The sequence below is a fragment of the Dermacentor silvarum genome, chromosome 2 (assembly GCF_013339745.2).
Source record: "Dermacentor silvarum isolate Dsil-2018 chromosome 2, BIME_Dsil_1.4, whole genome shotgun sequence".
NCBI classification, from domain to species: domain Eukaryota; kingdom Metazoa; phylum Arthropoda; class Arachnida; order Ixodida; family Ixodidae; genus Dermacentor; species Dermacentor silvarum.
In genome coordinates this window covers 225,049,145-225,067,212 of record NC_051155.1, presented here as the reverse complement: position 1 = coordinate 225,067,212, position 18,068 = coordinate 225,049,145, and the positions used below count along the sequence as shown (strand labels likewise).

General features: G+C 47.3%; 1 protein-coding gene across 1 annotated transcript in view; it reads right to left on the bottom strand.

The window, feature by feature from the left end:
• The window catches only part of LOC119442756 (nuclear receptor subfamily 2 group E member 1-like), a 53,098-nt gene that overhangs the window by 19,897 nt on the left and 15,133 nt on the right, over positions 1-18,068 (bottom strand). The window contains exon 2 of the mRNA XM_037707759.2: positions 8,495-8,777. Coding sequence (XP_037563687.2) covers positions 8,495-8,774 — 280 coding nt within the window. The 5' untranslated portion in view covers positions 8,775-8,777. The remainder of the gene's footprint in view (positions 1-8,494; positions 8,778-18,068) is intronic.

Here is an 18,068-nt window from a genome sequence, read left to right as displayed (position 1 = left end):
AAAGCCCGGACTGGGGGGCCAGCTTCCGGTAAGGTCTATCGTCGATGGATAACTGGTCATCGGAGCGATGCCTCAATTATCAAGCAATGGTCTCTATCATCTCGTCGATGGCTGGCTTGAATGAAAAGCGATCCAGCTTGTTCACTCTTTTGCTCCATTTTGGCGGGAAAAGCGTGCAACTAGAGGAGATATGTACGACCTTCAGAAATCCAAGAAGGGCCCGTGTACAGCTTTATAGTTATTTTCAAATGGATCCAAGAAAACGTGGAGAAAAGTGGACGTAAAAAAAGAAAAGAAAAAGCCGGCGGATCCCACGCCCTGTGGGAATCGATGTTATACGAAGCAGTGTGCAGGGAGCCTACCAAGTTAACGAAACGACCGTGAGAGCACCAAGTTGCAGGCGACTGTTTCATGACCTACATGACACGCATGTCATGATATTCATGTCATGACCTATCATTTATGTTCGTCATACACTCTTGTCATACTATGCCAATTTTTGCACCTACCAAGTTAACGAAACGACCGTGAGAGCACCAAGACGTAGGTGGCTAGATAGAGATAGATAGATAGATAGATAGATAGATAGATAGATAGATAGATAGATAGATAGATAGAGATAGATAGATAGAGATAGATAGATAGATAGATAGATAGATAGATAGATAGAGATAGATAGATAGATAGATAGATAGATAGATAGATAGATAGATAGATAGATAGATAGATAGATAGATAGATAGATAGATACTCTCAAAGTGGCAAATGTTCGCCAAGAAATGCTTCGCATTTAATAATTCCATCCTCTTCACGCACCAGATTTTCCCCAGCTCTTGTGCCCTGCATTCGCGCTTGAACATTCTACTCTCAAGTGCAGTGGCGTAGCGAGACATTTCTTTTTTCAAGGAGGAGGCGGGGTGCGCTTGACCGCGGGCGGTGAGGGTGAGGGGCTGGGCGGGCCGCATACTAAAAAAATGTTTTTTTTTTTTCTCGGGTGGGTTTTGGAAGTGGGGGGGGGGGGGGGGTGCCATCCCCTGGCTATACCACTGCTCAACTGCATTAAGATATAGCTGGATTTCACATTGACAAGCCTCAAAACGTACATGCGAAACATGGACGCTGAAAACAAGGGCTATAGGATATCGGCAAGATTCCCCGAGCTAGCGAGGGCGCACAACACGCACACTAAGCCCTAACCTCGGCAGCCCCAGGTGAAACCCCACGTCGGAAGCCTCTGTAGTGGGTACGACCTTGCTGCTGCCCACTATGACAAAATCATTCGCCAAACAAATCATTTAAACATGAAAACGAACGCTTAATTACTTACAAACGAACAGCTCGTGCCATGTTTGTAATCAGCACTCCCCCCTGAGCACGGCGCGTAGGCTGCTTTTATATCGTTTTAAAGAACAACGAAAAGTCACAAGTGCTAGTACGTTCTGGACGAAGCAACTGCCACGTCAAGGAACATTTGTCTATGATTCCTATCGATGCTTTCCCATGGTATAGTTGAAGCTCCAGACCGCCTGCTAAAGCACACCTAATGTGAAACTATATGGTGTGCAGATTAGCTAGCTCGCTCCGGTGGCATTACAACGACGCGATAAGCATGTATAGTGGCACGGACGCCGCAAGCCTTGCTGGTGTCATACCGCGCCCAGAGCTTTCAATATAGTGACTTAATCAAGGCAGTCTTTCGGGCTCGTTGGTCTGTCATACCGGTAATCTGAGTATAGTGCTAAAAGGAAAAGGACGAACATCAGATACAACGCACTGACCGTCGCTGCTACGCACTTGTATAATTAAAATGCTTACAGGTGTAGCCAAGATGTAAGCGAAACACGTCATGTCATCGCGAAGCAAGGCCATTGACGTGCGATTTATTCTAAATGAAAGATAATGCTGGGCGTGAATGCAGCGTGTGCACGTCAGCGCGTAACCCGTGAGCTTGGCAGTTCTAATTTCTGTAAGGTCACGCATATATCTCGTTCGACAGCATCACAGTGCGCATCTACATTTAGTGCTGTCTGCAGGTCTCACGAGGGACGCCGATTTCCAGTGTATGTAGTTATCATAGCTTCGAGATGAAGGAGATGACGCCGATTGTGAGAAAACTTATCGTCAACCCCATCGTAAATTTAGGTACGCTTCAAATGCGACACATTCCCTCTGAACTGACGCTGGGTAAATATTTCATTTGAGGATTCGGTCCACGAGCACACATTTATATGCTTCTCTAAAACGTGGCTTAGGAGGGAAACACTCAGTCTGAAATTCTGGAGAATTTGGCACCGACAAGATATGTATACTTTCGGCATGCGACGTAAGTCGGATTGTTGCAAGCAGATAGAAAAGACGTCTGCGGTGACAGCTTCCTTTCCCGGCCTGCGTTGCGGGCGGGCAAACATTTCGAAAACCAGGCGGCAGCCGGCTCTGACTGAGTGGAACTGCAGGTTAAACCGGCATTTCAAGGCGCACGAAGGGACAAGAAGCGCGCGCTAACGCACGATTCGAAAAAAAAAATTACAAAGAAAGCAAAGATGGGACACTGAACGGCTATATAAATGGGTTGGCACTCGAGAGGGGCAGAAGAACGTCCCGGTGTCCCGGGAGCGCCGACCGCGGCCGCTACCGTACCGTTCGAGAGCGGAAATTTCTGCAGCTGACGTCGAGTGTTGCCGCTGCGTCGCCTGCTGGCCCAAGCGTGGCGGGGCCGGTGTTGGAGAGAAATAGAAAATAGGTAGCGGGAGGAAGGCGGCGGCTGCTCCACAGCGCCCCAGAGCGTTGCCGTGAAGAGCGGCTTTCAGGGGACCGCCGCGCCCATAGCCTCTCTCCACGTGCTCAACCGTCGTTCCCGCTCGCCGAGAGCAGCGATGTCGCGCACGGGGATTAGTCCGCTTGGCTTTTAGCGCCCGCCGTGAGACCCGTTTTTACGCGCCTGTGCATCTAGGCTTTCACGTCGTGTGCTTACTTGCTTCTCGTTCGGCCTCTGCTCCAAGTGCCCGGCCAGCCTGGCGGTTCTTTCGACCAGCGAGGGATTTAAAGTGAGCCGTATAGACTGGGCAGGGGCATCGGGGGGCTCCGAATTTGAAGGGTGTGCTGCTCGCGACTCACGCTGTGTTTGCGCCAGCGTGCACGGTTAAGGTGCAACGAGAGTTCAGCGACGGGCTGTCACATTTCGGAAGTGTTGAAACAAACGTGTCATGCTTTGCAGCAGCTACTTGCTGACTTACACGGGGAGATAACTCTTTTTTTACAGAATTCTTTAAAATCTCTTTAGCCAGCACCGTAGACGCACCGTATATGCACACCGGATACAGTGCACCTGCCGTTGTGGTGTACTGGCTATGGCGCTGCACTAGCTGTGAAGACCTGGGCGCTTGATCAAATGCCGACCGCGGCTGCCGCATTTCGATGGCGATGAAATGCAAGAGTGCACGTGTACCGTGCATTGGGTGCACGTTAAAGAACTCCAGTTGGTAAAAATTAGTCTGACGTCTTTCACTACGACATGCCTCATCATCATATTGCGGTTTTGCATGTAAAACCGGCTCAATGATTTTTTTTTTATACGGTGCGCACCGTATACACTAATACACACCGTAGACGGGATCTTAATAGCAAATGAATGCTTCCATTGCGGTACCACTAGCTGCGCTACAGCAGTAGCTACAGCAGTAGCTGTAGGGCAGCACAGCCGTTGCACAGCCGTATAGCATAGGAATAGCATAGCAAGCAGCATATATAACAGTAGCATAGCAGTAACGTTTCAATAGCCAGGGCTTCATTGAATATTGCAGAGATCTAGCAAGATCGTGGAGGACAATCTTTAGTACACGAGGAGAAGGTATGGCAGATTATAAAGTTATCATGCAATAATATGTATGTGAGGGATGTTGATCAGAGCACAAAGACGCGGAACCGCTAAACGCAAAGGTGACTGTATTTATACAGCAGTCAAGGGAGTTCCTTCGCATTGCGAAATATTATGGTAGTGGCGACGACCCTTCCTCTGTGTTTGCGCCATTTCTGTTTCCTTTGATGCCGCAATCTTGCATCTCGCGCAACAAAGACACTTTCGTTTTCCTTAGAGACACCGGTCTGTTTCAATGAGACACTTTAGTCGAGTCTTGAAGGTTGTATTTTGTGTATGTTGTGTATCTGTGTTGTCAACTGTGCACTTCATTTCATTTTTCATCTTATCCATCTGGAGTGGCATGCTAGACAAGCCGTCAGGCAAACCTCTCCTGGAACTATTAAATCTCTCTGTCTGTCTCTCGTTCGCACAAGATATGCTATGATTCAGAAGACAGAACGTAACGCGCTTCCAGTGTCAAAGCTGTAAAGGTGACTGCGTTCCACCGCACCGCTGTTTTAGGGGTGTGTAGCAGGTCTTGCGTGTAGACACTTTTGTCCACTTTGTGGCATTTGCGTGCCTGTGACCCTGCAAGAGTGAGCTCGCATGTCTACACCAGTCAACTTTACTGATAAAATGAAAACATTGCCTTCTCTACTCAACTATAGAAACACGTCTTTGTGCTGGTCAAATATGAGAGGGTGCCCTGATGCGCCGAACTCTCGCATGTATTCTTCCCTCCGCATTTTTTACAGTAAAGTTGATTTATAAAACCCTGATTACCTGCACGACAGCTGCGATAGCAACTTGAGAGTCCGGTACTGTTTTCAGACTATCGCATCCTAACACCGTTTTCTTGCTCCATAAGCTTAGCCATTCGTTTCAGAGGGCCATATACCGGAAAGTCTCCCGGGATCCTCGTAAAACGTAAAGGGAAGCGACAGTTCTTACTTCCTAAATTTTTGTCGCACCAACGGTGCTTATGAAGACGACCGACTACAACTTACAGTCTCAGACTAAGAAAATAAAACTCCACAGACCACAAGGTTTAGGCATGGTATCGCCCTCGCGTTTAAACCCACCACGCAGAACGAATCTCGATGGCGACGTTAGAAGAATGGGCATTTCGTGCTCATATCCCTATTTCGCCATGCGTGGCAGAGCCGGTCGATTTTTTTTTTTTGTTGTTTTTGTTCCAGAGGCATTCACGTCGCACGGGCAAGTGTATACTACCGAGCTTCGGGGCGGGTTAGGCTTCGTTTTCCGGCCAGGCTCGGGCGCGCCGATTGTTGTGCGGAGCCACCCGAACGCGCGACACGTGCGGGGCGGCGCCTGTTTGCTCAGTGGCTGTCCGCCACGGTGCCACATGGAAACCCATTAGGGGGCATCAGCGTCGGTTGCTCAGTGCGATCGCGTGTTCCCCAGCTGGTCTCTCGTATCCGCCCAGAGCTGCGAGGCGTCGATGATCTCGCCATTGCGGCGGTGTGCGGTTGGTCGCGTGACTGCGGTTCCTCTTGGTCACGTGCAGCGGGGCGTTTCTGTTGGTATACTCGCGGTTAGGATACTTCGTAGGCGCTTCTTTGAGTCCGGGCTTACCTTGTTTGCCGTCGCTTATATACGGCTCGTTAGTCTGATGAGATTGGGTCATTTCTTTTCACCCGTCGATACGCTGAAATGACGGTACTCAACTGCCGGGTTGTCTGAGCCGACTGGCTCGAACGAGACAGCGTATCGTTACAGCTTGTGGAGACTTGGGCGGCCGAAATTGTGCTCGCGTTATAAGCTAGTTTAGAGACGTGCGTGCCCGGACACAGCCGTGTCTCTCAAGAAAGACTGCTAGACCCCGGGCAATGGAAAATTACTTCTCTTCAGGTGAAGCCAGGTCAACTGTGACACCTTGGCGTACCGGGTGCACGTACAGAGCTTCGGCCGCCGCGCTCGCCACGGGCTATGGTTTCTCTAGAAGCCGCCGATAGGTGCGCCAAGGTACGCCGATCATGTAATAACCACGAAATGTTTTTCGCGTGAAACTGAGACTGAGAGAACTTGCGAATCAAGTTGAGGTCTCTCTTGTACTAAGCACTTAGGGGAAGCCTCTGTGTTTGCTGTGGCGCTATCTAGCCTGCGCTCGTTGAATGACACATGCTGCTTCCGAGATGCTGGTGGGCGCCTTTACTTCCTTTCCTGCCTGTTATTTCATTTTTGTGCATGATTATGTATATGACACGCAAGAGGCTTCAGACACAATTACACGAACCAGTGCAACCAGTACGTATAACTTGGTAAATACAATTTTGCTTGGTTACGAATCTCAGAGGCACATATGACACACCTGAGGCTTCGGACAAAAGGCTTCACAAAGCAGTGCAAGCACCAAGAATATAACTTGCTGTCGCAAGTAAGCCGAGTCATTGACGTAGTGAGCATCGTCAAAATACGTCGATGATGTAATAAAAATTAGTTTAATGGTTACCAGCCTCATTCGCATACAGGATAAACGTCGTATTTCGCTTTATGGCCGGTGGGATTTTCAGTGCTCCAGCACTGTAGAAATCGCGACAGCATTATTCCTCCTTTCAACCCCGTGCTTCACCCATGGCACGACTGTCAAGAGGGCTCTCTTTTTGTGGTGTTTTCACAGCCCGTCCGCTGCTCGCTGCCATCGCTGCAGCGCCGCCGAGACAGGCGTGGGAGGCCAAGCAGCTGCCGAGGATTCGTCGGTCGCGCGCTTCGCGACGCGGCGCTCTTGGCCCGCTGATCGCAGCTTTTCGCGCTCAGTGTCGATTTCAGTCAGCGCAGCCCTTAGTCTAGCATTGAGCTTATCTCGCTTTCAAAAGAAAGTACCGTAAGCGGCACGCGGTGTTCGCTCTCCATTTTCAAAATAAGTTTTGTTATTCCTTCATCCCTTCCTTCTTTCCTTCTTTTTTTTTCTTGGATGCACCGTAAATAAAATATCTAAACATCAAATGCGGTTGAATGGGTGGCGCCTGTAAATATTTCTCTGCCAGTTAATATGTCAGTGTAACATGTCTTGAATGATACTTAAGATCCTGGCGGGGCGCTTTCTTTAGTCTTGTTCCCACCCGAAATGCGGTTTCCCGCAGGTGCAGGTACACGCCTAGGAATACTTTTTATTTTCTATCGGACCGATTACATTATGCTGCTTTCTGTCGTCGCTAAAACTTAGTAGTCAGCGGCATTCACCCGTAGTCCTTATAGAACACCGTGCAACTAAAGCACAGCGCTACTTTTGTTCTTCGAAATTATGAAATATCCCTCCAGGCACTTTGCACGACATCGAGGAGCATACGATCAAAAGCATACGGTGTCAACAGTTATTAATAATTGAATATTTTCGAAACACATTACGGGGAAGAAGGCTTAATTCGAGTGCCTCCTCGGGAGAGCACTGGTTCTCCTTAATTGGCGCGGCTTCGGTCTTAAAAATTGACATGGTGTTCTCTTGCTCAGCACGCGGTCGCGGTTTCGAGTCAAGACATGGGTGGCCGAATTATGGTGGAAGCGAAACGCAAAAGCACTAGTGTACAGCACTTAGAGTGTGTTGGAGAACCGCAGGTGTCAAATTATTCATAGTCCTTCATAGTCGCTTTCTTGCTTTGGGATGTTAGAAAACATGCTTGAATCATGTCCAAAAACTGCCATGAGCATCGCACGTGCACTGTGACCGCCGCCGTCTGTGCTAATAACTGCGCAACGTGTGAAAGCCGCGATATGCTCCACTGGGCGACTCTTAATTGGCGCGGCGGAAGCCTTGATGAGTTGATGATATGTCGTCAAGTACTGACACCAGCTCGTCGCAGAGCGCTTTACGGTGCCTACGGAAGGAGCACACCCTCACCTTACCCCATTCTTAGCAGCGTGTGTGGTCACATACGCCCTTGAGCAAATGTCCTTGGCGAGCAGTCGCAACCTAAGAAACACGCGGCCGTCATGAAGAGGAACGAACTGCATGCGGTCGTTAGTTTAAATACTTTTTGGCACGTCTCTAGCGTCTCCTTCAGAATGTCGCACTCATCTTAGCGCTGTGACTAACCATGCAGCTAAGGGTCGAATTCAGAAAGCTCTTCTTTCGTAAGTGCTCTTTGCCAATGGCCATTCGTATTCGTAAGCGATATGTCCATCACCACGATTGGCTGGCAGTTTCTCTTACAAACAATTCTAGCTGAATAAGTATTTTGCTTGTGAATACGGGCCGAGGTCCTTGCGTAATTTGTAATTCGATGTTAAAACTTTAGCCAACCGGTCACAGCGTGCAGGGCCACAACCTCCTTTATTTTTCAATACCTCTCCAGCAATGCCAAGACCGAGGTTACTCAGAGGACGCCATTTTCTTAGTAGTTGGTTACAGTTTTTGGGGTAGCGGTTAGGGGTAACAACTTTCCTTTATTCGCATGTCACGTGGAAGCAATAGCTAGAGCAAGCACGGAGCGGCTGCAACGCCCTACGAAAGTTGTCCATGCGCTAGCAACAGCGTGTGTGAAATGCGTGGAAACCTGGCGCCGGCGCAGTGTACCACTGACTCCCATGCACTGCGGATCGACTGGGCCGGCATTCTAAACATGCAGGGGGGCTGTGGCACGGCGCATGCAGCGTATAGAGAACGCAGGGGAGACTCGCCTTCGGGCCTCATGGCTGCGCGCAGGCACTTGGCGAGGCGGCACGCCTGGCACTGGTTGCGGCGGGCGACGTCGACGACGCAGGTGCCGCCCTCCTTGCACACGTACTGCAGCTGGCGGCGGACGCTGCGCTTGAAGAAGCCGCGGCAGCCGTCGCACGAGGCGACGCCGTAGTGGCGCCCCGACGCCCGGTCGCCGCACACGCGGCACAGGGGCTCGCGGCCGCCCCCGCCGCCCACCACCCCAACTGCCGCAGAAACCACGGCGCTGGCACTCTGCATCGCCTGCATCGCGGGCAAGTCGATTCGAACGGGTTACTTTCCGTTCATTGCGAGGACGGAAGAGCGTGACGTGGCGGCTGGCTTTATAGAGAGGGAGAGAGATAAACAAAAACAAAGAGAGCAAAGGCAGGCAGGTCAATGTGACGAGCTTCCGATTTGCTACCCTGCACTGGGGGTGAGGGATAGGGGGAATAGACAGAAGAAAGAGTGAGAGAGAGGGAAAATGAGCACTGCACGCACACACCAGGACACGTAGCAGTACTACAATCGGCCATTCAGGCCCATTGTCTATTATCAGTCTATTATCGCTAAACAACGAAAATGACGCTTTCAAAGAATACTTTTTGTCACCCTGAACCAATTTACTCAAAAGCGTTCCTTTAAAGGCTGCTTCCCCACAAAGAGTCTAGTAGTGAGAAGAAGCAGCCTTTACAACACAAAGCTTTGCGGTGAAGCGCATGCAGGGGCACGGCGATCAATCCGGCGATATACAATCCGGTGATCGGGAGGACCGGGCCTGGGGCCGCCTAGATGGCCACTGGGAGCTGTTGCTCCCGCACGGCCTCCATGGCTCGCTGGACGGCCCAAAGTTGGTCTTGGAGTTCTGAGCTGAGCAGCGCGGCCGACCACCGCGCCCGCAGATTTTCCGGGGAGACTGCCATTTTATCTTGATATATTTTACATCCCCACAGCATGTGTTGAAGGGTGGCTCTAACAGACTTGCATAGCTTGCACATATCGCTCGCCTATATCTCATGGTAGAAAGTCTTTAATTGCACGGGACTTGTATAGGTTTCTGTTTGTAATCGCCTCCAAGCAAAGTACTCAGCTCTATTTATTTTAGTGTGAGGCGGTGGTAATATTCGCCTCCGATTTTGATAGAATTTGGTGATATCGCTAAATCTTGTTAATCTCTCTTTTTCTCTCCAGATCTCCTCCTCCGCGTTCCCCTGACCGATCGAAGTCACTCCTTGCTCAGCTCGCTGAGTAAGACATCGAGCTTCGCGGTGTGCTACCTCGTTGGGGTTGATTGCGGAAATGCCTGGAGTCGTATGCGCTGGGAACCAGAGCAATTGCCTGCCGTTCTTCTCTGCTTGGAGAATTTTGCTTCGTTGACTCTGATGATGTGCCACGCCTCAGGAGAGATCCTACCCTTAGCATAGTTTCTAATGGCCGCCTGACAATCGCTAATGATGTATTGAGCATTCGTGGAGACCAATGCTAGTGCAATGGCTACCTCATCTGCTGTCTCGGAATGTTTGGTATTAACTGGCACGCTTGTAAGGGATTGTTGGGTGTGATCTACGACTACTGCCACGTAGCTATTTGTGTGTGGGTATTCAGCCGCGTCTACCAAGGTTGCTCTGTCGTCTGACCCATAGCTTTGGATCATTTTCTCTGCTCTACTTGTGCGTCTGCCCTTGTTGTAAACATGATGCATGTTCTTGGGTATATTTGTTACTAGGAGTTTGTCTCGAATTTATCTCGTTATCGTCCTCTTCTCTCCGTATTTATTGTGGTAATTAATTCCTAGCTTGCGTAGTATATGCCGTCCCATTTTGGTTAGTCGTTCTGCCTGAGATGTTAGTTGTGCTTCTATGAGTTCGTCCAGTGTGTGTGGAGTCCAAGCTTTAGGTAGAGATCCGTGCTCGTACTGATGGGAATCCTAGTGCTAGTTTGTATGCCTTTTTATGAGGTTGTTAATTTTGGTCTTTTGAGCTGCAAACCAATTGTGGAAGGCTGCTATGTATGTGATCTGACTGATTACGAATGATTGTATCAGCCGTATGATATTTTCTTCCTTCATACCCTGGTGCTTGTTAGTAATTCGTTTGATTAATCTCATGGTGTTTGTTACCTTTGTGTGTAACTTCCTTATGACTTTTTGTACCCCGTTTGTACCTTTGTTCTCGATTACTAGACCCGTCACCTTGAGCTGATTGACCATTGGGATATTCCGCTCGTTCTTGGTGTGTAGCTTGATTTCCTCATGAGCCTCGTTTCTGTCGTATCATTTGGGAGGCCTGCCCCTAAGTTTGGGGCTGTATAAGAGAAGTTCGGATTTTTCTGCAGAGCATGTGAGGCCTGTTCCTATGAGGTGTTCCTCTACTGTGTTTATTGCGGTCTGGAGTCTTTGTTCTATTGATCCGTCGCAAACATCACAGACCCAGATAGTAATATCGTCCGCGTAGATTGTGTGATTGAGGGACTCGATGTGATTTAGGTTTTCGGGCAGTCCCATCAAGATGAGGTTGAGCTGCATTGAGGACATGACAGAGCCTTGCGGCGTCTGGCGGAAATAATCATGCCGAACCACATCATCCCAAACTACCCCGACCACACAGGCCCTCCGCGTGGCGCAAGGCGTTAGCGAGCAAAAATTGAATTTCTAAAAGTAAAATCCGTCAGAAAAATCGTAAAGTATGACTTAACCACAACCTACAGGCGTGATAGCGTCGGATTGTAATTTGAATATACGAGAAAAAAGTCTGATAAGCAGCCAGGGATCTTTGAATGCTATAGCGTTCCACTCTTAATTGAAGACGAAGCTTAAGCGTCCTCCAATTCTGATGGTGTTTCGCTGTACTTTGGTTCTAGGCAATATTGAGGGGAATGAAAACCGAGCTTTTCTAAATTTTGGACACACGCGCGCCTCGGGGCAACAGCAAAAAATTAATAAAATAATAATAAAAAAAGGTCCTAGGGCCTTCACATTTTGATATAAGACGGCTTAAATTGCTCCTGTAAAAACGTCTTCCCAGCAATGCATTTGTGTTCAAAAGTGAAGCCGACTTCAAGGGGATCAGTGTAAGCTTGGTCTTTGTTAGCTGGCTTTCTCACGTTGTGTGTTGCAGTGAAGCCTACCCATAAAGAAAAATGTGATGCGAACGGAACCCGATAACGCTATCGCGTTCCATTCTTAAAGGCGAAGCTTAGGCGTCCTCCAATTTTTCTCAGGGTCAAGCAGGAACCTGAACATGTACCAGGTTTTGCCGGTGCTTAATTGTCCATCCATGGAATTACATATCTCGTCCTATTGTTGCTTGCTCAATTGCCTAGCATATTCTTCTATTTCTTTGTTGAGGACCGCTATGCACTTTCTCAACTTTCTGTTATGCTTCTGACCTTTAAGTCTATTTTGAAGCGACTGCTTAGCTTGTGACATGTGGAGAAGTCTGCTGTCACATTTCTCCAAGTTAGATTCAGGTGGCGCTTTTTTTGTGGCAGCTTTGACGTCGTCGCTGAGCTCCTTAGTCCATTGTTCTCTGTCTGTGATGGATCGTTGCTGTGTAGTCTCTCGCGTTCTACGAAGTAGTTCCCAGTCTATTAATTTGATCTGTCGTTCCTTGGGTCTATTCGGCCCTTCTCTGACGTGTAACTCCGATATGCGGTGGTCGCTACCCAAAGCTTCTAGTGTGTTGCGCCACGTCGCCTTTTCAATATTCTTGGTAAATGTTAGGTCTGGGGTTGTGTCCCTGTTTAGCGCCGTGCCTACTTTGGTTAGAGTGCCGGTTTCTGTGACGAGCGTGAGGCCTAATTCTTGCGAGTCGTTCCATAAGGCATTTTCTTTTGGTCTGGTATATAGATTTCCCCCCGTGGTGTGTGGGGCATTAAAGTCTGTTCCAATGACTACCGGATCTTCTCCAGCTAGTTTGAGTGTTTTCTGGAATAGGTTCTTGAATTTGTGCTTATGTTTCGTGGGGTTGCTATAAATGTTCAATATAAATAAGCTACTTCCTGTCTTCTTTTGCGGGATGAGTTCCAAAATAATATTGTCTATGTGCGCTATGCCTCTGTTGTGTTGCGCGCACGCTATGTTTCTTTTTACCAGCGTGGTGGTTCGGCATAGCCAAAAGATCTGTATCCTGCCAGCTTTGCGATCCCATGTGTTTCCGGCAGAATTATAATGTCCGGTTTATCTTTGTCCTTTATATACTGCTGCAAAACTGACTTTTTTGTTTTTGTAACTTCTACAGTTCCATTGCCATATCCTGAACCCTCTTTTTAGCACGCCTAATTTCGGTAGCGACCCTGGGAGGGAGACGGGAGGTTGGTGAGAAGGTGATCTTATATAATTATGTGGTTGGGAAGTGGATAAAGTTTGTGGTGCTTCTGATGCACCAGAGGGGTGTCCATTACCTGGTGACTGGTTTGCCTCTAAGATGTCTAATCTACTCATAATTGCTGCTAGTGCCTTAGCCATTTGGTTCATAATTTCGTCCCGTTTTTCATTTGCCTTTTGTATCTCTACTAGGGTCTTTTGGATATCGGCTAAAGCTTTATCTACGGCCTTGTTATCTAGTTTATCACTTCTGGCTTGGGCCTTGCGTTTGAGCGGAGGGGGGTCATCCCCTTCGTCCATCTTATTGTCCGGGATTTCAGTTGCATCTTTCGTTCTCGCGTGTGGATATGGAGTTACCTGATTTAATTGGCTTTTTCCTTCCTTGATATTTTTGATTTCATCGCTCATACGTGCTAGCGTAATCCTCAGCTGCGCGTTCTCGTGTTTTAGCTCCTTTATCTTGTTATTAATGGCAGTGTCCCCGCCAGCCCCCGGGCGCGCGCTATCGACCGCGTCTGCCCAGCTCACCGTGGTTGTCGTGTTTGCTGAAGCGGGTGGCCTAGTTCTGGATCTGGATCCTGGTCGTGTCCCCGGTGTCCTGGAGCCGGACCGGGATAAGGATCTGGGGGTGGATGGAGACCTTGTTCTCGATCTGGAGCGTCGTTCCCTGGTGTTTGGCCTTCCGCGAGACTCTGCCCTGTCTTCTGTTGAGGTAGCGTCTTCATATTCTTGTTGTAGTTCTCGTTGCAGTCTTTGCCATTGTCTCTGTTTAACGATGAAGGGCTTCTTGAATTTGGCTTTGCACGTCTTATCTGCGGATGGATGGTCCTCGCCGCATAACTGGCGTTTAGGTTGGCACCTATGGTTTTTGTCTGGGTTTGCTGTTCCACATCCAGCACAAATCTTGTTGTCGGGGTGGGGACATACATCTCCTTTGTGTCCAAGTTTGTTGCACTGGTGACAGAAATACACTTGTTTCCGGTACAAGGAACATCGGAGCCGCGCTGCCCTGTATCGGACGGACGTGAGCATTTTGTGTCCTTCAAAGAGCACAATCACTGTGGTAGTATTACTGATTCTCTTTGCTGCTATCGCCGTTGGGATTTTCTTCGTAACCACCGCTGCGGTGATGTCTCTTGGGCCCTCGTCGAGTGCGATTCCTCTGATGACTTCTTTGGTCGTCATGCCCGGCACCGTCTCGTAAGCATTGGTCTCGTAAAATTTGTCTTGAATCTTGACACGTGCTACTTCCTGATATTTGTTGGCATGCTCTTGATCCGATGTACTGACGATTAGGATATTTTGATAATTGTTGGGGCAGACGATATCCTCGCTCCTTTCGTCTCGAGAGGTGCCTGCCGCATCTTGTACCGCCGCTGTTATGTGAACTATACCATGTTCGGATATTTTGAGTCCTCCACATAGTCTGATCACAATCTTGTAATCCCCTCTTGGCAAATGTGGCATCCTGCTTGCCTTGCGTATCTGCTCTAGCCTTGCTTTCCTGTGGTTACGGTTGCGCTTGTCCGGCCGCGCGTCGGCGACAAGGTGCTCTCGCGATGTTGGGAGGTTTGCCGGTCTGATCTTCTGTGCCTGACCTCCTTCCATCCCTCGCTTATATCCATTTCTTCCTCGGTTATGCGGCGCCCCTCAACGGTGACTTCCATTATTGAGAGAATGATCGGTAATTGCTGAGGAAGGCGGCTCTACGGCGCGCGACCTCGCGGCTCTCGCGCCATGAGGTCCGACCAAAAGAAATGTATACGCTTGAAAAATGGGAATCCCACCTGTTTTTCGGTGTCCACTTGTTCCTGGGAACGATCTGAGTCCCTTAGTGTGCAGTTTCGCGTGGTTTTTGGTGATTTGCGCTACGAAAACATTCGCGGATTACGGAGGCAACGTGAGGTTCGCCCGCTCCCTCTGGCTAAGCGTCCGCTCCCTCCGGATAAGGTGCGTGCAATACTTGCCTGCGAGCAGCATTTCGTGCCGCTGTTAGCGACGATTCCGAGAGATCAGAATTCTGGCAAAAAGCAGAAACAGCCTAGCGCGAGAAATAGGTGAGCCGTTTTTCATACTCAAGACTAATGATCACATCAGTAATGCCTCAATATCTTTGCACAACAAAGAAAAGAAGCTGCTTGGCACGTGGTGCAACAGATTAGTTGTGTTCGTTGTTTTTGCTTTACCTTTACCTTCAAGAGCATTTTATAAGGAGATGACTGTGACTTAATACGAATGTGTGTTTATAAAAGACGAACCTTTATGTATGTGCCAGGTTTTTCTTTTTTCTTTTCAGACCGAAAAAAACATTTTCTACGTCCTCGTTCAGTTGCGCTTACACATTCTATCATGGGATATGTTTATGTTGCCTGTGGCTGATGGCGCTATTCTAATCCTTGAACTGGATCACTCGAAGAGGCGGACATTATTTGCACGAGAAATAGAAATACATAATCAACTAAGTGACAGAACTTTAGAAATTAAGTTTTTAATGACTTACTTTACGACATGTATTGCAATATACCAGTTGTAAGCACTTAATGGGACTGTAATGCTGGGGCAGCTATGAAAGAAAGGGTTAAGATAAGCTTAACCGGTAGATTAAGCTTCTTGAACAGTACGTATGCAGCACATTGACATACGAAATAGAGAAGACATACGCCATAGCGAAAGATATACAACACGACATAATTTTCCAGTGGATTCCAAGTCACTGTGAAATCATAGGAAATGTAACAGCTGATCACATGGCACGTGCAGCGCATCAAGAGAATTAATTATCACTAGTTCTTTTAGGGCAACGAGAGATGCGCGATGTTTATTGAACAAACTATGCGGTAGATTGGCCAGGGAAACTTGGTTCATAAATTATGCGCAGAACTCTCAATTATGTAATATTGACCCGGGAATAGAATTCAATATTCCGTTTAAAATTGGCCGATCTGTTGAAACAACAGTTTATAGGCTTCGGCTAGGCACTGCCTATACGAAAATCTTCCTGTATAGGATAAGAAAAACTAACAGTGGTACATGATCATGTGAAGAGGCTGAAGAAGACATAGAACACCTTCTTCTACACTATAAAAAAACATGATGCTCCCCGCAAGAAGCTTTAGGAAAAACTACATGGTTTTGATAGACGGCAACTATCCTTAGGAAAAATTTTGGGTCCATGGCCGACAGAAAAACTTCAAAAACATCGCTACGCGCGCCTTTGTACAATTTTTGGAGGAATCAAAAATATCACAAAAATACTAAGTATGATAACAGTTATTGTTCGCATTGTTATTATTAACAGGCACTCTTGATTACATGTTTATAGTGTCTTCGTGTTCATGTAGCATTTGTGTCTGCGTACAAGAAAGACTGTTGTATTTAGAGCGCGGCATTCAAGAGGGACTAATTCGCAAGTGCCCAACATCTTCTGTGTGAACATCTTGGTTTTATTCAATACATGAACTCATGTGTTGCTTGTGAACACTTCGGCTTTGTGAGTATTTATTCTATGTGAACTCTTCTGTTGCGCGAACATTTATTTATATTGCAGTTAAGACTTAGTACGTGAATGTTCGTCCATGTGTTTATTAGTCCAGTTTTGTGATTGTTGACAAGTTTCCGACGACAACTATCATGTAAGAGAAGAGGAGTAGCCGGCGCCACATATAGGCACCAACCTCTCCTTAAATACATTTATTAATAAAAAATATACGTATGCAACTGTCAAGAATGAGAAAGATCTTTTTCGGTATATGAAAGAACAATGCTGGATCAAAGTACTGCTGGCGACGTCTGGTTGAGGCTGGGTAATTGCGAACTACTTAAAAATAATGCATATAATTTTTAAACGAGAAAGAAAGTAACATGACCGTTTTTAACGACGCTTTCTGAAGAAAAGGGGGAAAGAAAAAATAAGGAATACCTATGACGTTGCACAGGCAAGCTATAGGCAGCGTGAAATTCAGGAAGTTCTTCATTAAATTTATTCGTTAAACGGGTAAACTTTTACAGCGAAACACAATAGAAGAGCTCTGAAAGCAGCAGCGTATAAGTCTATATATCCTGGTTTAGCATGTTCGTTCAACTGGCAAGCAACTGGGTTGCACTAACAAGAAGTAACAGGTTAATCAGAGGTAGTACACTACACTTCTATAATTGCAGATATGTCAATCATTCCGTGAACATGGTCTTAGTATATGTCGGAAAATACACACAAAAAAGAAAAGAAAAAGCAAGTTGTAGATAAATGACGACGCCACCTTTAAGTCCCAGCACCAACACGTGGTAATGAGGTTGATTACTAGACAAGAAACGCAATTTAAGCTTCATTTCTTATTATTTAGCGCCTAAAGTACAGCGCTGCTTCGTCAGCGTGATGTCATGAATTGAAACGTGATTTCACGTATTTGGGTCGTTGGGAACACAGTAAACCTTCTCGAAACTTGCGAATTTCAAGTCTTTGGCCGCTTTAGACTACAACACAGTTATCAATAAGTTAATACAGTTACCAATCACGATGTCAACATCAATGACGTCATGGAGAGGCTGTTGCGGAAAGTAGCGTTGCCGCCCTTTTTGTCGATATTGTGTCTTTTACTGCTTATCAAGCCTTCTACCGAGGTAGGCGTGTCTTTTTTTGTATTATATAAGCGAAATGAACTAACATAGCTCAACCTGTATTTCCCTAGTATCCCTTTATATTCCTTCGGGAATAAAGACGTATCTGGGATCCATTGCCGCTCGAAACTGATCAAAAATATAAAAAAAGAAGAAAGGAAACACTACTTCGAAACATTTTCGGGCTTTTCTCAAGTAGAAAACAAATACGCTAAATGTTCAAAAAATTCGTGGAATCCGCGTGGTCACCGTGAAGTCGTGGATGCTGCAATGTGGGGGCAAAAATTTTAAGCATAAGTATGGAAGCAGTCTCTAATGGCTGCTTCACGCAAAGTACATTGTCCCTTCACTGAACGAGGCGCCGTTATCCGCTTATTAGCTTTATCCGCTAATAGCGGATAACGGGAGAACTTCTTTCTACCGAAGAAATGCCACAGAGAGCCTCGAATGAGCTAATCTACCAGTACAGACTGATTTAGCGGTCCGTTTTAACTGCCTCCTTAGCGTACCTCATTACTACGCATTCGCAAAGCGTAGTCGTTTCTCCAAGCGGTGAAAAAAAAAAAAAAGGATTGAATCCTAATCGACCAAGTGCTCTAGTTTCCGGGAAAGAAACA